The 27192-nt window shown below is 38.1% G+C and overlaps 1 protein-coding gene across 1 annotated transcript in view; it reads right to left on the bottom strand.

Annotated features, from left to right (window-relative positions):
• The window catches only part of GNB1 (G protein subunit beta 1), a 107227-nt gene that overhangs the window by 28357 nt on the left and 51678 nt on the right, over window positions 1-27192 (bottom strand). Inside the window, exons 2-3 of the mRNA XM_036745073.1 lie at window positions 24618-24666; window positions 2450-2555 (exon numbers count right to left, since the gene is read on the bottom strand). Coding sequence (XP_036600968.1) covers window positions 2450-2506 — 57 coding nt within the window. The 5' untranslated portion in view covers window positions 2507-2555; window positions 24618-24666. The remainder of the gene's footprint in view (window positions 1-2449; window positions 2556-24617; window positions 24667-27192) is intronic.

The following is a 27192-nucleotide window of genomic DNA, read 5'->3' as shown; positions in this document are numbered from 1 at the left end:
CTTATGACAAGAAGGGGGAAAAACCCTCGCACAAAGCTAATTAAATTAGTATGAAGTAGTATCATTACAGTTCTGGATAAGATTCTAGACTGCCAAAATATAATGGCTGGTGCTTTAAACAGAACTGAAATGTAGCTTAATTTGTCAGGTCAGGGAAAATTTGAGAAAGACAGGGTTTTTAAAATCACATTTTTGTCAAGGGCTGAATGGATTTGTGTACCTAGAAACAAATGAATTCTTTGACCATTTGAAAAACAGATTTTAAACCAAAGACATGACAGTACATATTCTGGACATTAATCAGCATGTGTAAGAGCAGAAAAGAAGGGTTTGAAAAACAAATATTGAACTGGGAGCATATGTGAGCAGAGGCCTCATCACTATAGGCTATAGCATATAAATGCATCCATTTTGTTTTCCTTACTTTACTGAGCTATATTCTGATGTAGTTTCATTTTCAGGTTTTAATACACTTGTTATCAGAAGCAAAGGAATTTTTAAAAGTCTCATCTACAATGACCAAAGTGGTCAAATGACCAGCTTTCCTCCCTGGTTCTCTACTCTACCCTTCCCAGCCTGGATCTGTCCCCTTGCAGTTTCTCTGCATTGGGCTGTAACACCAATAAAGAGGACCGCTGAAGAGAAATGACTTGGAATGTGAAGGGAGCTTACAAAAGTCATCTAGTCTGAGCGCATGGAATGAACTGATGTGCCCCAATCAGAAGAAGTGGGGTTCAGTGACTTATCATGCAGAAAGGAGCAGAGTGGGATTGGAACCCAGTTCCTTTAACTCCAAATCTTGCATGCTTTCCATAATACCATGGATCATTCCTCCCAACCTCATGTCTTATTTTGATAATGTAGATTTCATTATGAACATAGTGTAAAATGACATTCAGTGGATCTACATGAACCAAATAGATGGTTCAGATAAATTCAAGAGACCTGAAGGCTAGCAAACATTTCAGTTTCAGCAAATTTACATGCCCTGATGCTATTTCTATTACTTACTATTACTTACATGCTATTTCTATTACTTACACTAAGATAATAACATCTACTTATAGTGTAAATACCCCTACAAATACAGGGATAGGAGTGAGAAGTGAAGGAAGCCCTAAGTCAACATTTTAGGCCTACTGCCTTTTTTTAAACTTAGCTTAACATTTTTTATATCAGAGGCAAATGTCATGTGAACACAACTACTTTAAAAAGAGGTAATTTTCATTAAGGATTTTAAAAACTACTGTTCAGGCTAAATTTGAGTTTATTTTATAAGATAATATAGTGTCTATGTATCTCTCACTTTATACAACAGATCCTTGAAAAGAGTTGTGAAAATCAATTTATCTGATCTTCAACTGGAAATGACTCCTAATTCCAGGGCTTTAATATTCTTAATCTCTGGCAATCTCTTTAAGTAGGAAATTATACATATGGAAATTCTTTAATAAAGCCCCTCTGATTTATCTGGTTATTTAGGTTTGAAAATGTAAAATCAAACAGATATTAAAATGCTGCATCCAACTGCAAAATATTTTCATCTACATTTTGTTCCTTCCACCATCATAAGATCCCTCGGATAGGTGGATCCAGCTGGTAGTTTGTTGTTGTTCACTTATGTCTGACTCTGTGTGACCCCATTTGGGTTCTCTTGGCAAAGACACTGGAGTGGTTTTGCCATTTCCTTCAGCTCATTTTGCAGATGAGGAAAATGAGGTAAAGGGGGTTCAGTGGCTCACCCACCATCACACGGCTAGCGTGTGTCTGAGGCTAGATTTGAGTTCAGGAAGACCAGAGTTCAAATCTGAGCTCAGACACTTTCTATGTGGTCTTGGGCAAATCACTTCACTCCTGCCTGAAAATGTGGAAGGAAATGGCAAACCACTCCAATATCTTCGCCAAGAAAACTCAATGGACAGTTGGTCCACAGGGTCATAAAGAGTCAGACATGACTAATCAACAACTGGGGAAAGTAGGTGGCACAATGGATAGAGTGAATGCATTTTCCTGAGTTCAAAATCCTGCTTTAGACACTTACTAGTTGTGTGACCCCAGGCAAGCCACCTGACCTGTTTACCTCAATTCCTCATCTGCAAAATGAGCTGAAGAAGGAAATGGCAAACCACTCCAGTATCTGTGCCAAGGAAATCTGAAATGGGGTCCATAAAGAACTGGCTGGTAGCAATATAGAATAAAAAAGCTACGTTCAGGATTGAACAACACAAGGAAGTACTTTTAAATGTTAAAGAAATAAGATCTATGTTTACTCAGGTTATCTAATTCATGAGAAAAGAGATTCTCTAACATCCTAGGAAATTATCTGAGGCCAGTATCCATCCTTGCTTTCTTTTTCTATGCAAACAATCACAAAACTTTGCTGGAAAAGATAAAAATGGCACCAATATCTGAATGATGAACAAGTCTGAAGAGATGCTTAGTTACGTACTCTAATTTGGTTTTTCAGTTGTTCGGCCTCCTGCCGTAACTGGTCAAGCTCACTCATTTTCTGATCTTAAAGATTTGCTTTGCAGACACCTCCAAGACTCACAGATCTGAAAAAAGAAATATGGACACAAAGGATTAATGAATATAAATACTGAATGGCTTAACGAAGGACAAGCAAATGTTCTAACAAGGCTGAGCACAATTCAACACTTTTACGGTTTGGGCTTCATAACCAGCCTGAGTATATGCATGCCAACATATACTATGCCATTGCTCATGGACATGTTACAAAACAGTAACTTAGTTAATAGTCCTGTTGATTAAAAAATGTGGTTATGACTATACATGCTTTCTTTTCACTCATTTTTATTTTATTTAAGAATACTTTCTGGATTTGTATTGCTGAACTTGTGGTAGTTGGTTGACTAGCTTCAAAATGTTCCTGATTTCACTCGTATGAATACTTGTTTGTAATCTCAAGCCCTTATCAGACTATCCATAAGTTGCTGCGGCCGAAAAACAAATTAACTGCCTTGTTAATGAGTTTGTCTGCAAGTAGCTAAACTAATGTTCAGATGGCAGCTTGTTGCCAGGCTCAGATGAAACCTCTCTAGCTTGGAAGAATCTGCCAGAGCTTACAATCATTGGGAACGATTACTAAGAACCCAGAGATGGTGAGACATCAGAGGGGCACTTTAGAAGAGGGCAAAGGATTAAACACAAAAAATAATGAACTCAAGAATAGCATTTACATGGAGTGATGTGGAAATAATTAAACTCTGTTATACATGCATTTAAATGAAACTGAAAGTAACAGGTAAACTATATAGGACAATGTTCATTGGATAACATACAAACACATATATGGGTACTTATAGTCACACACCGGAATATGTACTTGTCTCCCCACTGGAACATCAGCTCCTTGTAAACAGCATGTCTGTCTCATACTGTGTACTTGTATCTTAATACTACACCTGGTACATGGTAGGCACTGACTGAGAATGCTTTTTCATGTCTTGAAATCTTGCACAATGGGTGGGAATAAAAACTGAGAGTCATCATGGGAAATTTGGTGGAGTACCATTACTTCTTCGGAAAATTCAACTTTCTGGAATGTCACCAAGAGATGAAGATAGCACTTAGTTTTGGAATCAAGAGTGATGCAAAAAACAAAAACAAAACAAAAACAAAAACCCACCCCAAAACAAAAAAAGTTCCCGGCAGCCAAAACAGACATGGAATTGGACTAGATATAGATGACTTGAAGATCTTCCAGCTCCAATCACACATTCTGCGTCAAGTCCAAGAACAGCTTTTACCCTTTTTGCACAGGTGAACCTCTCAGGCCCTCTACTTAAATTCTTATTAACTTCATTGCCTGACATATAATAGGCTGTTAAGTAAAACTAAACTAAACCTCCTTATTCTAATTCTAGCATCTGGGGTCCTCTACAATCTGGCTCCCCTTATGTTTCCAGCTCTGTTCCCATTCATATAATACGTTGCAGCTGAACTGGACTGTTAACTATTTCCTAGTTTTATTCTCTCTCATTCTCGTCCATGCATTTGCACGTCCCCCTTTCCAGGGCAGAACCAAGAACATTGAACCCAGATGTGAATCCTGGCTCTGCTGCTTAATGTCTGTTTGACTTTGATAACCTCTATAAATCTTGGTTTTTCATATATATAAAATGAAAGGGCTTGGATGAGATGACTTCTAATCTGAGGTCCCTTTCAATTCCGTCTGTGATTCCGAGATCTAACCGTTAAAATCTTTCCCATTCTTCAGTCCAGCTATCACCAAGTCATTCCTCTTATCTCCACCCCCACACTCATGTCTCTTTTTGATTTCTATGTATTTTCTGCCTCGAATACATGTTCTTTTTCTCCTCCTAGGTGGTAAGCTCCTCGATCTGTTTTTATCATATTCTCAGGGTCTAGGATTTTTGGATATGAGAATTTTAAAGTTCTTTTTTGAGTGCAGGACTGTTGTCCGCAGATGAGTACACTTGAGTTCCCAGGTCTTTTAAAGCCAGCTAAAGAAGTCTGACTAGATGCCTTCTTTTTCCCCCTTACCATGCCCAGTTATTCAAGAACATCTAAATGACTGTTAACATTTCTTCCATCGAGAAGAATTCTTAAAAAAGAATGCAATATCTAGCTTTCAGCACTATCTTCTCAGTTTAATCAAAGATACGAGTGAAATGATTCAGTAAGTTACCAGGGAACAATAAGTTCCTAAGCCATACAACCTAAATATTTTGTTGCTAGCAATCAGAGCACTTTCTACTGTACAAAACGATCCGTTTCTGAGGCTTCATTATCTTGACATCCACTAGCCCCTCCCTCCATAGAGCTAACCCCTCCCTTGGTTTCAAGGACATCAAGCTCTCTCAGTTCTGTCCTAACTTTTCTAACAACTCTGTTGGTTCCTCTTCCTGAATTATTAATGGCTTACTTCAAAGAAAAGGGTTAGCAATGCAACCCACAACCAAAGAGATCTATACCATAATATGTGGTGAACTAGAAAACCTAACATAAGTTGGCAAATTTGGACTCATCAGTATCACGGAGGCTTAGTGGATTAAAGCTCACAATTACAATATGGCCCTGTATAGTTATTCTATATACAAAAGAAAACCTCAGAGGTAAAAAGGAGGATGAGGATATAAGGATGGTGAAGTAGTATTGTTCACTGAGAAGACATACCTGTGAGAAGAAATTCAGAACAAGAATAGAAAACCTATGGGTAAAGATCAACAGAGGCAGAAACAGGAGGAGTATTGTCATTAGAGTTGACTACAGACTGCCTGGACAGAAAGAGGAAACAGATGCAAAATTTGGGAAATCACAAACCTAGCACAGAGGCATGATATCAGCAATGGGGGACTTCAATTATATAAGACTTCTGTTGAGGCTTTCTCCAAAGGAAAGCAGCTAAGAACTTGAACCTACAAAAACTGAAGGAAGCAATGAGGAGATTGAGTCAACAAGAAGAAACTAGTTGCTGGGGTGAAAGTGAAGGGAGAGGCTATGAGGGTAGCTCTTACAACATGTGATAAGGAAGAAGAGGAAAGATGAACATATGTATGACAATGACATATATCCTAGATTTTGGAATATTTCAGGAGAGGAAGCTGGACTACCTTTGAGAAACTGAACACTTCTCTAAATGAGCCCAAGCTTCTCTTTGAATAAAAAGCATATTTTAAAATGATAATAGTCTTCTGGTGACATTATGACTGCAAATCAAGGAATATTAGTTTCCAAAAAAGTGAATTTAAGGCTGACCCTTCAGAGAGGCACATGGGTAAACAAGGAACAGCTGGCTACAACAAAAGATGAATTATACAAGAGAAGCATTGTAGAGGATGGCATCAATAAAACACGACTAGAAAAGGTGAGCCAGTCTCATACTGAGGATAAACTGGTGTCTACCCTATTTTAACAGACCTAGAGGAAAATCCCCTTGGATTCAGGAGGAATCTCACTTGATCTCTTGGAACCTCATTTCCCCCATATGGACAATGTGAACGACACCTGTAGTATGCTTTTTGATGGAATAGGAGACTGGCAAAAATGTTTTGGAAATCAATATGATACTAAAAAAATCATAAGGACTTACTTATCTGCTCAAAATATTCACAATAAGATATACTTGTAATGGTAAAAAAAAAAAGCAAACAGATGCCTAGTAAGAGAAGGATGAATAAATTATAATTTATCAATGAGACATAACAATAGAGAAAAATGGTAAACACAAAGCTTATGAGAAAGTGTTGAAGGAGCTACCGGGAATGTGGCTAAGTGACTTTGAAATCAAAGCTGAACTACATGTGCATTGACTACAACAATCTCTCCAAAAATAATTTAGACACACCTGGAAAGCCTGGGGGGGGGGGGCGGGGAGAAGAAAGCAGCACTATTTCACTATATTGTTTTCTCAATAACATGCCAGGGTTTTATGTCAGATTTTATTATTTACTTTTCATTGTTATTAAGTTTATAATAAAAAAAATTCTACAGTGCCTATGCTGAATCTTATATAGCAATGCAAAAAACACCGATACAAAAATTATGTTTTAGGAAAAGATAATGAGTTTGGTTTTGGACAAGCTGAGTTTGAGGCATCAGAGGGAACTCCAGGAATGAGATGAAAGCACCTTACAAGCCTCCAACAGTACAAGGTACAACAGAGATGTCAGCTGTTAGCGCTATCATCTTCTAGCCTCATGTGTTCAAAGCCTTAGTGGTGCATGCTGGCCAAGTCCTGTTAATTGTGCCTCATACAATTCCCCCCAGTGCCTACTGCCCACATCCTAGTACAGGCCCTTATTACGACTCATTTGGATTATTCCAGAACCTCTTCTCTTCTTACTCCCCTCCAATCTAGTCACACACCACGGTGAGATTTACCTTCCTTAAGCACATCTTATGCATAACAGGATTCCGCAAAAAACTTTCAGTAGCTCTACTACTCACCAAATAAAGTGAAAGTCATTATGATTAATAACTCATGAGCTCTAAAGGTGTGCAAAGCACTTTTTCGAAACAACCACATGGGGCAGGTAGTACAAGCATTATTGTGCACATTTTATAGACAAGAAACAAACTCTGAAAGGTTACCTCAATGAAGTCAACAAGTGTAAAGCCTACTTTTATTAAGGGCCAAGCCCTGAGATACAAAGAAAAGCAAAAACAGTTTCTGCCTTCAAAAAGTTCCTAGTCCAATGTGGGAGACAAGGTACAAACAAGATATATACCGGATAAACTGCGGGTAATCCAAGAAGGAAAGCACTAATAACCAGTAACAGGGACAGAGAGAGGCATCTTGCAGAAGTGAAACTTTCAACTCGGATGAAGGAAGATCAGCCAGGGAAAGAAAGTGCCTGGAGTCACAAGATGGAGGATCTTGTGCAAGACAAGAGAGTAAGGTATAAGAAGACTGGAAAGGTAAGAAAGGTCTGAGTTATAAAGAGCTTTAAAGGCCACCCAAAGATTTATGGATGAACGTGGATGAAGATGGCATGATTTGTCTATGGTCACCCACTTGGTAAAGTCTATGTAATACAATATTGCCTTTCTCACTGCCTCAGATGCTGCACCATCCATTCCCGTCTTACATTTCCAATCTTATTTCACACTATTTACTGGACAAATTGGATGACCTGTAGTCCCCTTTTACATGCCCTGTTTTCTCAATTCTGTCCTTGCTCACATTGTCTCCTATGCCTAGAAGCCTCTCCCTCTCCCCTTCCCAAACCTACGCCACTGAAACTGTTTTGTAGAACTCAGCTCAGATGCCCTTCTTCATGAAGCATTCCTTGATCTAAGTCAATGATCCTTCCCTCCTTGTTCAAACAAACTGTACTTGCTTTTATTTTTCTAACAGAGCTGGGTATGTGTCACAACCTCCTACCAGATAGTAAGCTTCATAAGAGCTGGGACTTAGGTTTTATTCAATCTTTGTATCTCCCTCAGCATCTGGCATAGTACTAGATGACCATAAAGTCCAAAGTGCTTACACACCAAATCTTGAATCTGTGCGTGTGCAATAAATATTAATGGAATAAGTAAGAGTGTGGTTGTTAATGAAAGAAGCATGGAAAGGTAGGTACTGCTGGTGTATTCTATTTAAGAAAGTATCTTCAAACTTAAAGGCACCAGGATTCTAAACATGACCTCTTGTTAAGAATTTTTACCCCCACCATAATAAAACTAACCATCGTCCACTTTACTGCATGAGGCTGTGTATGAATTATGAAATACCATCTGTTCTTTACAATCATCTATTTGAACTTTATAAACTTAACATATATTTAATAGGATTTTTCATACGGTAGAGAAGCTCCATTTCAGGAGCTACTTGTCTTTCTGTCCAAAGCCTAGAGACCAAAACCAACATTTTCCTTGCATGATAGAGCATTAATAAGAGCTATTCACATGTGGGCATCTAATAAATGCAATGTGACATCACAGCTCATCAATGGAACCTCAAAAACTTCCTCTTAAAAACATCAATTTCCCCACCATTGCAGAGTGGTTTTTAAATCACATTGAGCTGAGACTAGGTCTTTTTCTTCTATCAGCTAATGAGGATGTTGAGGAAGAATCTATTGCCAGTCTTTATTTTGAAGTTCAGAACTATGTACAAGCTTACCCTGCTTTGTGCTAAAGGATATACCTTCAAATAATAAAAAAAAACCCAACAAAAAACCAGGACCATGCTTTCCAATGTCCCAGTGCTTACCACAGAGGTTAAAGCATAAAATGTAATGGTTTTATCTTCAGGAATGATGGTGTTGGGAATAATTCTAATCAGGATTATTTTAAGGTCAGGGATAATCTCTTAAAAAGACATATGTGTGCCTGGATGGTTAGCTGAGTTGATTAGAGCATGACTGTAATGAGGTCAAGGTCACAGGTTTGATCACTCTCGTAGGCAGATAATTTTGGGGGGCTACAGATTACACTCTAACTCTGGACAACCTTGTTTCCGCGCTGAGGCAAGGGTAATCATAGAGCACCATGAATGCTGGGGTAGTCTGTCACTACCCCCAAAATTAATGTAATGTCAATATTATATTGAAAGTCAGGTTTTCACCTTCATATGAAGGGCAGTACACAACCACAAAACGGAATTCAATTAAGAAATTGGCCATGACCATTTACAGTTCCCATAAGCTATCACTCACCCTCCACATTCAATCAGGTGCCAATATCCACAACGTCTTTAGCATTCATGCTCTCCTTTCCACTCGTGGTCACCACCTTTCCTCACCTCTTGCCTAGACTACTACACTACTGACCTTGGTCTCCTGCCTACATACTATTGGCCTTTCCAATCTATCTTCCACCCAGCTACCAAATGGTTTTCCCAAAGCAGAGATCTCAAGTGTAATTTGGGAATACTAAGGTCTGACCTAGAAGCCTGGCTTTACTACTCTCTCTTGAGCCTCAATTTTCTTATCTCTAAAACAAATAAGGGAGTTTGGGCTAGATGATCTCTAAAGGTCCCATACAGATCCAGAACAACAATTCTATAAACCATATCATTCTTCAACTCAAAACTCTTCGGTGGTTTCCTACTGTCTCTGATAAGACAGAAAATCTTTAAGCTGGCATTTAAAGCCTTCCTACAATCTGGTTCCTACCTACCCTTCCAGTCTTGTTTGACCAGACTTTCTTCCCTTATTATACTCCCTACTCCAGCTGACTTAGTTTGTTCACGGTCCACTCTAAAACACATTCTTTCTCGATCCTTGGCTCTTCTGTGTGTGGAAAGCACTGGCTGCTCTCTCCTCAGCTGCCTTGTAGAATCCCCAGGGTCCTTCAAGGCACACCTGGGCTGCCACCCTCCTATTCTGCCCCCTTTAAGGTACTTTGTATTACATGTGTATGTGCGTGCTATGCCTCTCCATTAAAATATAAACTTCTTGAAGACAGAATACTCTTTCTTTGCATACTCATTGCACACATAGGAGGCCCTTAACAAATGTTTGTTGTATTAAATTCAAAGGGTTTGCTTCTTACTATATGACCTTATCTTGAAGGAACTTAAACTGTAATGAGGGGAAGGCTATCATCCACCAAGATTTTCTTTTACTGTGGTGTTAAAAAACAAACAAACCCAAAGCTCCATCAATATACATTTCCAAATAGGCTCGCTACAGGAAACTGGCGAGATTAGCATTTTCTATTCCTATAACAAAATGATTTCACTTAGATAAATAGTTTCATATAGGAAAACACCTGTTTTGAAATCTAAAAATACAGCTAAATTATTTAAGCCTAGGTACTCAATAAATAGCAATTTATGATATTTTCACAATGCCCTCAAATAAGCAAGCCAACCTCCAAACCTCTCACAAGCCCTTCAGGTAAAGATAACATTGTACCACAAACAACTATGGATGAGTTCACCTTGCCCCTAGGAGTAAGGAGTTCAACGTATATATACACACTTGGATTTTACTCACTTTCAGTCTGTTCTATTTCTCGTCACCATCCCTTGTCCTCCAAAGCCTTAGGAAAGCTGGACTATCACGTTTATGTAGATGTAGATTTCTTCTCTCTTCCAGTTCCAATGTCATTGTTAAGCTCTAAGAGTGATGAATCAGCGCACTTAGACGGTCAAATCCACTAAGACAAATTCTGCTGAGAGTCTTAGTCTGCTCTCCTTTCTGACCCATATTTATCATCATGTTTTATTTATCATTGCTTTTAAAATATTTTCCATTAGAAACTTCATTCAGCAGTCCATCAGCAAGCCATGGGAATGAAGTGCTTTGCCTCTCCTTGGGCTGTGGTGATGCTCATCCTTACAGTACAAAACATGAAAGTGGCTTGAGAACTGCGTCTGTGAGCCATGCCATATTAATTGTCAGTGTAGTGAAGCTCTAGACAAGACCAAGGGGAACCCCTAATGGCGCTGCATTCAGTGATCAGCTGAGCTTGCACCCCACTCTGGCTCTGTGGGACCTCCTTGTTTTCAGAATCTATAGATTGGAGTTAGTGGGACCAGATGGTTTCCAGATCCAAGTCAGATCCAAGTATTATGATCCTATCTTTTCCTCAGCCACTTCATAGGAAATTCAGACTCTTCTGTAGTTTATTTATTGTCCTAACAAGCAATATTCTCTCTCAGAACCATCCCCCCCTCTCTCTGTCAGCAGTCATGACCATCATAACTATCATCTCTCACTTCATTTCCTGAAATAACTTCCTAATTGGTCTTCCAAGTCATCCCATTCCAATCCATTCTCTATCTTGCTGCCAAAGTGATTTCGAAAATGCAGGTCTAACCACGTCACACCCTCTACTCAATATTCTCCAATGGTTCCTTATTACCCCTGGGGCTGAATACAATTCCTGGGTTTGACACAGAATGCCCTTCAACAATCTAGCCTCATCCTATCTTTCTGGCCTCATTAGCTATCGCTCTTCTTCACACATATCCGAATCCAGCCCCTCTGGCCTTCATCCTGCCCCTACCTCCCATCTCCATGCCTTTGTGCTGGTTATTTCCCATGCCTGAAATGCACTGTCACCTCCCTTCTGCCTCAGAATCCCCAGTTTCCTTCAAGATTCAACTCAAGCACCTCCTTCTACAAGAAGCATGTCCTGATCTCACTAGTTGCTAAGGGCCTTTCCTTCAGATCATCTTGTACCCATTTTATACCTATTTATCTACCACCTGCTGTCCTTCCTTGCTAGATGGTAGCTCCTGAAGTGGAGAGACTATTTTACTTTGTCTGCATCCTTAGCACTGAACAAAGTACCTGGCACATGAGTAGGCAGTGAATAAATGCCTGCTGAGTGATATTCCCAGGAGGTATTCTAGTGCTATTCACAAAATAGGGTGCACCCCAATTTTAGATTATGAATTACTAGTATGAGTTAAAAATTAAGCAAAAAGCATATACCTGCCAAAACAGACACAGGAACTATATGAACATAAGCATAAGACACTTTTTATACAAATAAACTCAGATCTAAGTAAATGAATATTTATTGTTCATGGGTAGGTAAAGACAATATAATTTTTAAAACGACAATTTTATCTAGCCTATTTACTCAACGTTATCCTAATTAAATTACTAAAACATCACTTTACAGAGTTAGAAAAAACAATGACAAAATTCATTTGGAAGAACAGAAGGTCAGGAACTTCAAAGAAATCAGGGAAAAAAGACATAAAGGAAGGAGATTCTGCAGTATCAGACCTTAAACTATACTATGAGGTGATAGTATTGAAGTTAGGAAATAATTTTTGATTATTTTAAATTAAAATTTTCTTGTATAAATAAAACCTGTGTAGCCAAGAATAGAAGGAACACAAAAAATTGGGGAAAAAATTTTCCTAGACAATCTCTCAGCTACGATGTGACTGGGTTGGAATACTGCTGTGGTGTAGGAAATGATGAGGTGCTTGATTTAGAAAAACAAGGAATGATTGGACCTATCAGGGAAATCGCTAAACACCTTAAGAGAAACAGACGATAGGAGGAAACAAACACAGTACAGTCTTACATATGTGTACGTTTATAGACATCTATGCATGTGTGTGTGTATATACATGTATATGTGTATCTATGTATGTATATGCCTATCTACGTTTAACTGTAGCCTTTTTTAGGGCAGGGGTGGGAGAAAGGGGAAAACATAAGTAAAAAATAAGTAAAAAATGCACAGCAGAGAACCAAAGAAAACCTGGGCAGCTTTGAAAACAACATGTAGCATTTATTATGTAGGTTTTCTTTAAATGGAAATTTATTGTTTTATACTGAATCCTCTCTTATGGTCTGCTGTGTTCTCATTTTGTGAGAGTTTAAAATTTTAAAAATTTGCAAAAAAACCAAAATTAATTGAAAATATAAGGAAGCTAATCAAAATGAGGACAACTAAAATAACAGCCAAAAGAACAGAAATGGAATACAGTGAGCCAATATAACTGATTTTCTTAGTTTTTTCTAATATGATAAATCAAAATTATGAATGATATAAATAACATTTATTAGCAAAATCTTAACCTTGCTAGAAAGGTGATTTTCTCAAAGCAGGAACATTTAAAAATTATATGTCATTTAGATAAATTTACCTTTCAATTAACTTTGGCAGAAATTTTCTATACTTATAAGATTGTATGTACTCTAACATACAAACTTGATACTTACTGACCCAATCTATCAATTGTTCTCTTCTATTGATTCTCATTTGCCTATTCTTCACTGTAAAAGATGGCATTCTGAGAAAACTAATCAGAGCTGAAGATACAGTAAGATCAATCAACAGGACTTTTTTTGTTGCTCAGTTAACTGGATAATTTAAAGATGGAATAGACTGTTTTGGCCATTCTGCTGTTACGCTCTAATGCTGGGGTTCATAACCTTTTTTATGTCATGGATGCTTTTGGCAGCTTAGCAAGGCTTAGGGACTTCTTCTCAGAATGTTGTTAAATGCATAAAATACGCAGAATTAGGAAGGAAATTAATTATATCAAAATACATTTATAAAAAGTTTGGTTTTTTTAAAAACCCAGAACAAAAATAAGCGTACAGGCCTTAAGTTAAGAACTTTTGATCTAACCAAAAAATCAGCTAGGCCAGAAATAAATGGGGATGCAGACCCCCCCTCCCCAACAAAACTCTCAGGATACACTTTTTTCCTATTAACTAATGAATTCATCTGTTCAATAGAATGCTCTTATTCCTAAAAACAACAACAACAATCAAATCTTTAATATGTTTAAGCCTCAAGACTTAACAAGTACCAGATAGCATACTACTTAATTCAGTAAAAGGGGAGGAAATAGTCAAACTTTTAATAATATTTATTAGATCACATATTTTAATAATACTGACATTTTTGAAATAGTCTACCCCTAAGAGCTATTACGTCATTATTTCTGAACAGTCTTATGTACACTTGAAGAAGTTACTGTGTTAATATACATCACCTATCCTATAATTATTGTGAGCCTGCAGTTTACTTTAGTTCAATACATATATTTCAAAGGTTTGTGCGCTTTTAAAATCAATCAGAAAACACACACAATCACTCTAATAAATTACTTGATGGACACCAGAACTGCAATTTTACTTACATTTAAGTTATCCAAGTGTAGGTTATTTATAACAACTTTGGTTAGACAATTAACATTTAACCTACTCAATTTTATAAACACAAAGGCTTTTTTTAAAAAGTTAACTTTTCATACTGGTTGTCCTAAAGTTTTTGTAGCTTATAAACTTCTCTTAACTTAAATTCCTGGGCCAGACAGGAAAGGATCTTTTATGATATGTTACTGAGGTTTTGTTTTTTGTTTATATCTGATAACATTAGTAGAAAAGTTATCCTATGAATTTTATTGGCCTAGATATGGGCCTATAAAATGGCACTCATAAAATCTGCACAAATAAGGAGTGATGATTTGAAAGGTTAGGCAGTAAAGTGTTGGCAGTCTGAATACAAATGCAGAAACAATTTTGCTTTAGGGCAAGTCAAACTTGAATCAGCATACTAGCTCCAAGTTTATAAGCCTACCATGAATTTTAATATTAGAAACAAAGATTTCTCATAGGCCTTTATCATCACATCAATGTCACACTTACCTCAGTTTCCCCTGAATCTGGTCCTAGGTCTTCTCAAAACAGATTTCTTGAATATATGAATAAAGAACTATGAATCTATGAATAAATAACAACAGCTTGTTCACCAGGCTCAAATGAAATGGTTGCCACCAGACTGAATATACTAATTGGGTCTCTGCCTCAAGTCTAAATCCTCTTAATCTTGTTGACCAAGATAAAAATCTGGTCATTAATTCTTACTTGCAAAGACATCCAAATGTAAGCCTGGTGGGGGTAGACTGTACTTCAATGACCTGAACTTCTAATTTCGTTTACTTAAAAAGCATAAATTCAGTGCAAGTTAGAAATACAGTATCATGTTACTCATTGCTTTAAACGGGTAACACTTAAAGAAAAACAAAATTATATTTAAACAATGGCTCTTTTATCAGAAAAGGGAAGCAATACAATATACAACTGAAAGAACAGTTGAGTCTAAAGATCAAAGTTCTGAATGTGAGCTCTGACAATTACTAGTCATGTGTCACAGGGCCAGTAATTTTCCCTGTGTCTTCTGCATGCTCAAAAATACTGAGGTGGCTCAGCCTGAGCCTAAAATGTCTGAGTTTTAAACCTCCACAATTCAATCCAACTCTGAGGTCTTTCTGAACCTCTCATACTAGCTACAAGTGCAGGCAGGAAGGAGAGAGGGCAGTTCATTTTGGCTTCCTGCCCTAAGGCTGAACACTGAGTGTGTGCTGGTGTACTTTTGGTCTGGGCTGCATTAGATCCTCTCTGGCGAGGTTTTGCTATTACTTCTGCACAGTTTGAGGTGGTTCTGGTAGAGGAATGGAAAGAAATGGAAAAGGCACACAGGTGTGTCTTTGTGTGGAGTTGTCTACCAGCTGCCTGACTGTTGTGGCTACCGTTCACCTGTAAAGAAGCTCCAACGAGCCTATGCCTCCCTCCGTGGCAATGGGCACTGTGCCTCCAACCTGACCTGCCTTGTTGATGTTAACAAACGTACAGACAGCAGTGGAAGTAACTCTCCCAATTTCTCATCCAAACACTGGCCTGTCTAAAACATCTGCCATGGCTCTCCCCAGCTCCCTTCCCCACTGTTTCCTCTTGGCCCCCAAACTCATCTTCTCCACCCCATGTCCTCACCTTGGTGGGTCATCTTCTATCCTTCTCCAGTTTACCATAGTACCTATGACCCAGCTCCTCCTCCTTATTATCCAATTTTGTAGCCTCCCTCTCTCCCAGTGGATTCCTTTTGCCTGCTTCTCAGCCCAGTAATTCTTATTTATCCTCAATCTCTCACCTTTTATTATATACCTCTACATCATTTCCTCCAGGCCTCTATCCAACTTCTCTTCATCTTGAAGGATACATACCCTTAACTTCTTTACTGATTCACCCTGAGTAGGTACTCAAGCCTTTGTTGGTTGATTCATTCTATTACCATGCTATATGAGAAGAACAGTTTCCCCCTGTAATATGCCTCCCACGAAAAGGCTCAATTCAGACTTCCTTGGAGCAAAATAGCTCATGTATCACAGTATGAACCTAAATTCACCTCCTCTAGGAAGTCTTCCTTGGTTAACATGTGAATATATCAAGCAACTATGATTTCATCCAGTATGGGCTCACACTCTGTGTTTAACTCAAGAAATAAATGCCAGGAGGGTGCTTGAGGTAGAATCTGACCTCAAGTTCAGACCTCTTTCCTACTCTCCAAAGCAGCACTTTCTCCACTGTGCCGTACTGCATTTCCTGTGTTCATCTATCTCTCTACTGGTGAAATCTATAAGCATCCATTCATCCCTCTGAGGGAGGGCATACTGTATGTGACAGTGCGCCTCAGCTAATGGGGGAGAGGTTTCAGTTACTGTTCAGACAAGGTCATTTCAGTGACTATCTTTGTTCTCTGCTAATGCTGTCTTCTGTCCAAAAACAAAACAAAACCAAAAACCAAACTCCAGTAGTGGGGCCCCGTTAACTACAGTTTTAAGAGTGAGGACTCACAGAGTGCAGACACAGGAGTCATTGTCCCCCTGAGAGACAGGGGTGGGGTAAGAGGAAGAGAAGATAATCCAAAGAGATGTCATACTGTGGTATGTTAATTATTCTCTGATTAATATAATTTTAATAACTTATTGAGTCCTCCTTTATTCTTCCCAAGCAGTTATACATTCAATTATTACAAATTATTAATATCTTTTGTCTGTGTATATCTTTCGTTTCCAAACACAACTCTCTTCAATGAACCATCTCTTATATGAAGGAATAAAAGATGTACAGATATATAAGCACTTCAGCAAAACTAACCAACACATGAACTGAGTCTGATGGCATATGTGATGCTCTACATTAGCTGACCCCACCCTGGGGAAGGAGGGGTACATTTCCTATCTCTCTGCTAGGAATATGTTCAGCTATTACAATTACACTGTTCATTTCCATTTTTCTATTGTTTCCATTTGCACGTCTGTAGCCTGCTGGGGCAGCTAGGCCGTATGGTGGATAGAGCACTGGCCCTGTTATAGGAGGAACTGTGTTTAAATCCAGCCTCATATACTTAGTAGCCATATGACCCTCACTTCTGTTTGCCTCAGTTCCCCCATCTGTAAATGAGGGTAACAAGAGCACCTACCTCCCAGGGCTGTTGTGAAGGTCAAACAGGATAATAATTGTATAACAGTGCCTGGCACACAGAAAGAGCTAGATAAATGTTAGCTATTGTTATTCTTATATTGTTTACCTGGTTCTGTTTACTCCACTTAGTTCAAAGTATTCCCAAGCACTGCTGAATTTTTCATATTCTTCATTTCTAATGATGAATAATTATGATGTAATACTCAATTATATTCATGCACCACAATTTATTTATCCTTTCCCCAGTCAATAGGTTAAACTGTATTCAATTCTGCACTCTATTATATAAGCACTTGCATGTAAGTACTTTTTAATGGAACTAATCTCAAGATTTGTTTTGGCTCTAAGTTGTCACTTTTAAAATTTCAAAATATGAGCAACCAAGACTTTAAGGTTGTAGGAAATCTATTCCTTAAAAATAGTCACAACAGAGGTAGGAGAAACTAGTTTAAAACGTTCAGAAGAAGACAGGCTAGTGAGTTCTAGTGGCTTTCCTAGTGGAGGCGAACCTTTTTTTTTTACCCAGGGGGAAAGGTAGGGCAATATTCCTAGGAGTTTTCTTTTTGGGATCTTTTTCAAGAGGCGATTGGTGGATTCTTTCAATTTCTATTTTACCCTCTGGCTCTAGAACATCAGGGCAGTTTTCCTTGATAATTTCTTGAAAGATGTCGTCTAGGCTCTTTTTTTGATCATGGCTTTCAGGTAGTCCAATAATTTTTAAATGATCTCTCCTGGACCTATTCTCCAGGTCAGTCATTTTTCCAATGAGATATTTCACATTGTCTTCCATTTTTTCATTCCTTTGGTTCTGTTTTATAATTTCTTGATTTCTCACAAAGTCACTAGTCTCCACTTGCTCCAATCTAATTTTTAAGGTGATATTTTCTTCAGTGGTCTTTTGGACCTCCTTTTCCATTTGGCTAATTCTGCCTTTTAAGGTATTCTTCTCCTCATTGGCTTTTTGGAACTCTTTTGCCAGTTGGGTTAGTCTATTTTTAAGTTGTTGTTATTTTCTTCAGTATTTTTGTTTTTCATGATTTTCTTGCATCACTCTGATTTCTCTTCCCAATTTTTCCTCTATTTCTCTTACTTGCTTTTCCAAATCCTTTTTGAGCTCTTCCATGGCCTGAGACCAACTTGTATTTTTCTTGGAGGCTTCTGATGTAGGCTCTTTGACTTTGTTGACTTCTTCTGGCTGTATGTTTTGATCTTCTTTGTCACCAAAAAAAGATTCTGTAGTCTGAATCTGTGTCTGCATCCTTTTTCGCTGCCTGGTATTGTTCCCAGCCAACTAAGTGACCTTTGTGTGAGGGTATAACTGCTCGTAGAGACTACTTTGTCCCAAGCTTTACAGGCTATGCTGCTGTTTTCACAGCTACTTCTACACAGTAAGCTCTGCCACAGCAGCGCTCACCCCCTCTCCCCCGCAAGAATTGCCAACCAGGACCGTGACCCAGATCCAAACAGGGCAAAGCTGCCTCTGTGCCAGCAAAGCACTCCTTGTACTCCTGCTCTGATCTGCTGCTTGATTCCTCCCACTGTGTGAGCCAGGGACTCTGGAAGCAGCCTTTAGAGCTTCCTGCTGCTGCTGCTGCCACTGCTGCGCCACCTCCACCACCCCCAAGGGCTGGGGCCGGACTGATCTCACCCCAATTCAGTAGTTTTCCCACTAACCTGCTCTGTGGTCTTTGGCGTTTGTGGGTTGAGAAGCCTGGTAACTGCCACAGCTCAGTGTTTCATGGCCCTAAGGCCTGCTCCATCCAACTCCGGGTCTGGTTGGTCCTGGTGCCACCCACACTGGGCTATACTCCACTCCCAGCACTGTGGGATAGACCCTTCCCAGCAACCATCCAGGCTATCCTGGGCTGGAGATCTGCTTCCCTCTGCTATTTCATGGGTTCCGCAGCTCTAGAATTTGTTCAGAGCCATTTTTTACAGCTGTTTGGAGGGATCTGGAGGAGAGCTTAAGCTAGTTCCTGCTTTCCAGCTGCCATCTTGGCTCCGCCCCTTGAGACCTGTGTTTTAAAGACCATTCTATCCAAGAAATTTCACATTAAGTACTGAATTTGATTTCATTTCTGTGTCTATTATGGATGCCACTGGAAAGGAATGTTGAGATTTTCTGCAATTCACAGAAGACAGAAGCTCCTGACTTTGAGCAAAGTCAAATTAGAAAAGCAGGCTCAACTACCTCAATAGACATTGGGAAAACTCATATCTGGAGAATTTCATTATACCTCAGCTAACTACTGGGGAAAGTCAAAGCAAATTAAAGTTGTATTTTCTGCTCATTTTCTAGAACATTCCCAGAACTGATTTAAGATGCTAATTCCATTCCCTTTTCCCTTATTACCACCCACTTTGCTTTAAGTCATATAGTTGTTGTCATATATATGGGAAGATGCTGTAAATAACTTACTGTGCCAGGAAGAAAGGAACTTTCTGAGCTCCTCCACCTCCATGAGTTGTGACAGATTTGTAGAAATACACAAACTTTTTATACCTTCATCCCTACTTCTTGGGGGCAACCGAGTAACACATATTTACTTAGAGGACTGTACTGAGCTTAGGCTGAAAGGGAAGCACCGGAAGAGAATAAGATCGAATTCCTTTATTCAAAAAGTTGGCACTTAAAATAATGATTTGACAATTCCAAAAGACCATAAGGAAAATGCTATCCGCATGCAGAGAAGGAACTATGGAGTCTGAATGCAAATCAAAGCATACTATTTTCACTTTTTTTTGTTTTTTCTTTCTCATCATTTTCCCCTTTTGTTCTCTTTCTTCTTTCACAACATGAGTAATGTGGAAATACGTTTAATATGATTGTACACGTATAAGCTATATCAGATTGCTTGCCGTCTTGTTCAGTGGGAGAGGAGGGAGAAAAAAATTTGGAACTCAAATATATAAAAGTGAATGTTGAAAACTATCTTTACATATAATTGGAAAAAATAAAATACTATAAAATAAAAGTGGGGGAAAAAAAAAGTTGGTACTTTATTTGGTAAAACTAGCACAAAGGAAAAGGATACCACAGGACAGTGGAAGCAATCTCTACTTTGGCCATACAACCACACTGCACTTCCCGTCATTTTTACCTATTCATTGGATAGGTATCCTTGATTTTACACACACACACACACACACACACACACACACACACACACACACACGGAGATGTGTATATGTATGTGTATATCTATGTATATGTGTGTGTGTGTATCTACACATATAAATAAATAGATATACATATGAATAAAAAAATAAAAGTTTATTGAGGTCTTTTGTTTTTACATCACCTACATTTTCCTACTGGGCCTGGAGACAGAAGGCCCTGACTTCAAATGTGGTCTCAGACACTCGCTAGCTTTGTGACCCTGGGCAAGTCACTTCATCCTGTTTGCCTCAATTTCCTCATCTGTCAAATGAGCTGGAGAAGGAAATGGCAAACTACTCCACTATCTCTGCCAAGAAAACCCCAAACGGGGTCACAGACAGTCGGACACGACTGAAACAGCTCAATGCCAACAATATTATTTTCCCAACAACCTACACTCCACCATAGGGAGGCATTCCTGCTTAAACATTTCTTCCAGAAGCGGTCTGTAGTTCCTCTGTGCAGGCAGAGGTAGCGTGGCTGGCCTCCCTTCTGACACCCACCGGCCATAGGCGAGTTCACTAAACCTTTCAGTACTTGTGAGCAGTGAAATCAACTCAACTAGAAACAGCGACCGTGAGAACGTTAAGATTCCTGCGGGCTGCATGTTGACTTGTTTTCAAAACGTAACGTGATCTACGTTTTACGGTATTTTTACTTATTTTGTTAACTATTTCCCAATGACATTTTACTCTATTTCAGGAGCAGTACAGTGTGCAAGCAGGGCAGTGTGTTTGACAGGAGCTGATATGCTCTAAGAGGGAGTTTACTACACACTGACGACATAAATAGACCCTATTCCTATCTCGCTCTCTATAGTAGGTAAACTGACTTCTCAAGAGTTTATGCATTTTGTAGTTATTTTGAATGGACCTCTGTTCCTATTTCCTCCTGGATTTTGTTATTGCTGTATAGAAATACTATTGATTTTTGTGGACCTAACTTTATACACTCTTACTTAATGAGGTTATAAATTGTCTTCGTTTCTTTGCTGATTTTCCAAGTAAATATTCATGTTATGAGCAAAGAGGGAGAGTTTTGTAGAAAGCCTTTTCTCAATTTCGGAGAAATAATTTGAGAACAATTTGTATAGTACAGATACCAGTTCTTTTAAAAATTTTGTAACAATTAAAAAAATCCACACAGAGTAGGATTTTTTTTCTTTGCTCATTTATAATTTGTTCAATTTACTTTTCTGAAAATAGATTATGTAAGATTTCTTAACTAATGGCATTTTGTTAATTTAGGCACTGTAAGAGTTTGCTGATGACATGAATACCAAAGGGATATCTTAAATTTTTGTAGACAATTCATTAATTCTTTCGAATTCTTGAAATTCAAATTATTGGTAGAAAATTTTTAAAGAATCAATTTTTAATTTTACTAGTTCCAAAATATTTTTTTGCTTCCAATTTATCTGTATTATTTCCAATTGTCAACATTTCCTCTTTTGTGTTTATTTGGGGTTTGTTAGTTTTCTCATTTTAAAAACTGGGTATCCATTCATTAATCATCTCTTTTTATTTTGTTAGTGTTTGTTTTTAGGGCTATAATCCATGAACTTATTTTAAAAACATTTTGTTAACTGTATTTCAATATAATCTATTTCTTTTGTAATTCTATGTATTTTATTTCATGCATTTAAAAATTATTCTGACAAAGATGGCCAGACTGCCAAAGAGATCTCTGATACAAAAAAAGTTTTACGAACTGCTCTAAGGATTGCTTTAGCTAAATTCCAGAAATTCTAGCATGTTTTCTCATCGTTTCTGTTATCTGACTTATTTTGAGGAGTGTGTTAATAACTCTCCATTTTCGTTTGTGCTCCCTGTATTAACTATTTTATTGTGTTATGGTCTATAAAGGAAGCATTTAATATTTTTGCCTTTTTTTAAACACTTCTTTGTAAATTCTTTATGCCTTAGGATGCAGTATATGACAAAACAATAGGCACCAAAATATTTATAGCAAAACTGTTCTGTTGTAGCAAATGGAAACAAAGCAAATCACCACTGACCGGGAGAATGGCTAAATTGTGGTACCTAAATAACAAAATATGACTGTGCTACATCAAAGCATATACAGAGACAGACCCCAAAGAAGAGCTAGGAAAGGGTACCTCCCTAACACTTCTTTGCAAAGGTGAAGGACTGTGCTTGTGGAATACTGCATATGATGCCAGAGTCCTTTTTTGGCTGAAGTTTTTACCCCCCTTTTAATTCTTCATCATAGAAATGGTTGGGGGACAGGAAGAATACCCTGGTAAATGTAGGTGACACAAGAATTTCATTACTATCTTACACCTGAGTCTCTTTTCTCCCTTTTTCTATTAAGATATTTGTGTTTACTGAGGATTGTTCAGTTCACTATAAAAAAGGAAATTAGAAACAAAAAACCCAAAGAATTAAAGGGGGAAAAGCTCAGAAACATTAAGCAGCATATACACTCAGCAGGATATCATGTATACCGCTCCACACTCATAGCACTCCACTACTGTACAGAAGAGACATGCATTCTTTCTTCCAGGCTGGTCATCTGGAAAAGCTAACTAACTGCAGAAAAGTCTGGCTTGCTGAAGAAGCAAGGTACAAGAGAAAGGAGGCATTTGCTGGGAAAGGCAAACTACCACCCCTTTCACCATCACCTTTTAGCCAGCCTTTCACCTCCTGATCTGTATCTGGCTACTGGACCCAGATGGTTCCAGAGGTGAAAGTGAGGCTGGTGACTTTGCACAGCCCTCCCTCACTGAAGTCCAACTCACCTACATGTCATGGCATCATCTCCCTGATGTCATGGTCATCTTTGAAAACGAGTATCAAACAGCAGCGAGCAACCCCTCCAAGCTCAATGGAGACAGCCCAGGACCCTGAGACTACCCTTGCTTCTAAGGTCTGAGTCCCTGTAGCCACCACTGAAATGAGCAATCTCTAAAGAAATGGTCCACCACCAACTGCTGACCAGCTGTGGCCAAAGGGCAGGCAGCACTTCTCCAAACCACTGGTCCTGGGAAGCAAATTCTCTGGAGATGAAACCTGGTAACAGTCTTTGTAGGCACTGAAGCCCTGCCTTCTGGGAAGGAACAGCTACTGAAGACCCAGCAAGAAAATTCTCACCACCAATGTCCCTGGGCTCAACAAAGGGTAAAAAAAAAAAATCAGAAACAGATATAATGATATCAGTGGAAATGGCATAAAAGAAGATACATCACTACTTGCTTTGTCATTGCACCCTAAAGATTGCGGGATCTTCTCATCTGACCTGCAGCTGAAACTTTCTATACATCTGGGATTCACGAAGGCAGCACTAACAGAGTAGGAACTAGCTTAGTATTACCCATTCATGGTAAAGAAATCCTGAGATTGATATCTACACCATTAAGCCACACACAATCCCTATCATTATCTGTGGCAAAGGAGGCCAGCTTGCCTTTACACATATCCTCAGGGTGCCTTTTATGTAATTTGCCAGCAGGAGAAGTAGCAGAGATAGCAATGATAACGCAAGGACCATATTCAAGAGATACCTTCAATATTTAAAATGCTTCTATGTCTATTCTAAAAAAGAACAATCCTACCTTTGAGGTCATGCTAGCATATTTTGAATGCCTCAGCTGTAAGAAAACATGTTGAGAAGAAAAAGGCCTCAGTTTAAAAAGCTATATATATAGAAAAGTCTGAAGAGACCAGAGCCTAAAAATCACCTAAAAAAATTCCTAAATCCTTAGAAAGCAAGCAAAATCATTAATCCGATGTTCAATGTCTATTCTAGTTAGCACCTTCTTCTATACACGTCAGGTTTCTGATATGATTGCGTTCCATTTTTCAAAAATGTTTTGTCATGAAAAATTAGGGGTAGCCTCTCTAAGACCAAATGGCGTGATATAAACAACGTTCCAGGAGTTCAGAAGACAGACATCACTGTGGGGTGGAGTATCAGAGAATGGAAGGCGCTGCATCCCTTCTGAAGTCAAACTAATGAGTCATGTTAAGCAGTCAGCCTGCACAGAGACCGGCTTATCATAACACTTTAAATCAAGGTGCTGAGCAGAGACTTTAGACCACTTGATGATTTTCTAGTCAAACAGTAACTTGTTACCTCCCTTCACAGAGCCAACAGAGCATATTGTCCTGAGAGTGAACTACTATTCAGTAAGAAATTGTCTCAAGAGACACAAAGTGATCTGAACTTCTTGCTCATATGGAAGCATGAAAACAGTGTTATGACAAAGAAAAATTTTTACTTTAAAAAATACTAGTTAACAATTATATTAAATTTACCTGAAATCAGAAGTGCTTCTGGTCTGGTCTGCAATACATGTAAACTTATCTGTAACAAATTAAAAAAGAAAGATTTGTATCTCACTTACAGGGAACACATTACTTTTAATCTTAATATCATTTAAATCTCAAAAACAGAACAGACTTAAGTCATGTAATTGATTGCCCATCTCCCCCCTGCAACTGTTTTGTTCTTCACAATCTAAACACTGGGGGAAATATACAAGACTGGCCTGATACTTTCTTTGGGAAAACTGTTGTGATGTACTTAGATTTTATTTTCACACAGCAGTTATTAAGTCACTGCTTTATAAAGAGAAAAGAAATACTACAGAAAAAAATGCTTAATGGGAAGTCTTGTTAATTGAAAATAAAGATACACTACATTTAAACAAGTTTCTATATAATAAGGCATTTGAAATCTTTCAATCCCTGAATTTAATGGGGTCATCTTACAATCTAAACCTTTTCCCCCAACTCCAAGTCAATGACAACAATCTATAAAACAAAACATAAAAAATAGGACTTAATGTGCCTCACTTCATCAAATTATGGGGGGGGATTAATTTAGCAAAATAAGTCATCATAGAATTTCTTTTATCTAGGAAATTTTCCTTAACCTATTTAACATGACAATTTATGTGTAACTTTTCTGGAACCTGTTATATAAAGTGATCTATATTTACCAACATCTAGCTCTTTCAAGTTAAAAGCATAGCTGCAGACAGAAACCAAAAGATTTTCCTGCAGAAGAGATCTTATTATATATCATCAGTGAAAGTAATTCTTCAAATTAAGTGTATTTCATTGTTCTTGGTAGTATTAAATAGCTAAATCATGATAGTGGATTTTCCTGTCTGTTCTACTAACCTTCATTCTTACCCCCACCAAAACCCCTTTAGAGTACAAACCCCACAAATAACAAAGTGAAAACCATTTCACACAGCTGAATTTTCAATGCTTTATCCTGGCCATCCACAGAATAAAGAAGCATAACGTGCACATTCAAACATCATTATATTATTGCACAAGTGTTAAGGAATTATTAAAAAAACCAAACTACTTATGTACAAATGGAAGAAAAGCTCCAGATATATTAGAAAATTCAAAGTTAGGTTTGCTTTATGTTTGGATTTGTGTATGAGAAATAATCTACCTGCTAATCAGCTATGGCAATGTGGACCAATATGGAAAAAGACATTTTGGGCCATTTCCCAGGTAAAGTATTAATTCTGTGTATACGCATAAAAGGAAGATAGGAATAAATGACTGCTGAACTAAAATACAACAGTGAATTCTCTAGATTTAATTTAGAATTATTCTACTCACATATAAGTAAGCACAGGCTTTTTGGTAATAGTGGGAATGGGTGAAGGTCTGGGAAATTGCAGAATATACTAATTGAACGAAAAATACTACTAGATCTTTTAAAAATTCCATGGAAAAGTAATAATAATAAAGAGAAAAGTAATCATGGGACAATTCTTAAAACTTAAAATTACTTCACTGTGAGTGGGCAGTCAAACCCCAGTTGTAAATAAACTCTAACTCTTAGTTCGAAAGAAAAACTGGATTTTACAAGTAAAGAATGAAACTTCATAATAAGCTGGAGAGTGATATGGTCAGATTAAAATTTTAGGTATATAAATAAATGGGAAAACAAGGCAAACAGTGGTGATGACCTAAACAAAGGTGGCAGCTGAGAGAATAAGACAGACACATTACAGGGAAAAATCAGTAAGACCTAGAATCTTACTGGTTATGGGGGATCAGTTAGGGGTGGTGCTGAGTTTATGAAACTGGGTGACCAGAAGGACAGTGGCTCTATAGAAGGAGTAACACCAAGCTAAAAAAATACTATTACAGAAGGTAAAAGCCCCAGGGTAACACTGCTAAGAATCCTGGGATGCTCCAAGTAGAAACAACTTGCTGAGGGCGAACAAATGCTGTTAGTATCCCTGACATTTCTGGGCCCTCGTATAAGCTCATATTGCCTCATTCCAGTTATGCCTTTGATTATATGGACAGTGATGAACTAAGGACTGCAACAAATGTCTAGACAAGAAGGCTTAAATTTGAGTGTTTATTGTGGTAACAATAAAACAAGGGAAAGACTATTAAAAATATCAGTGAAGTAGATTTGGCAAAAAGATTACATGTTGGAAGTGAGGGAGAGTGAAGAATCAAGACAACTCCAAGGTTTTGATCCTGGATGTCATGATCACTTAAAAGGTAGATTTGGGGGGAAGGAAGGAGAGAAGACATTAGAGATATTTTGGGGATAAAGGAAGCTCAGCACACTTGAGGAGTCAAGCAGAGAGATCCAGCAGGGAGCTAGAAATGGGGACTGGGCCCTAATTTAAACCTGAAGCTCCCACCACCCCGTCACAAGAAGGGATGTGCTTGCAGCACCTCGGAATGCATTCCTGGATCAAATACTAAAAGAAGTTCTCTAACATTAAACATTCTCTTCTGAACATTATGTCTTGATCATATTGTTGTTTTGCAATCTAGTCAAATGCAATAGCAATGCCGTCGTTATTTATGTTTTCATTTTCAAGTAATCTGAGATTTA

The sequence above is a fragment of the Trichosurus vulpecula genome, chromosome 2 (genome assembly GCF_011100635.1).
Source record: "Trichosurus vulpecula isolate mTriVul1 chromosome 2, mTriVul1.pri, whole genome shotgun sequence".
In the NCBI taxonomy this organism is placed as follows: Eukaryota; Metazoa; Chordata; class Mammalia; order Diprotodontia; family Phalangeridae; genus Trichosurus; species Trichosurus vulpecula.
Note: the sequence above shows the minus strand (reverse complement) of the source record. Positions and strands in the feature narration are given on the sequence as shown.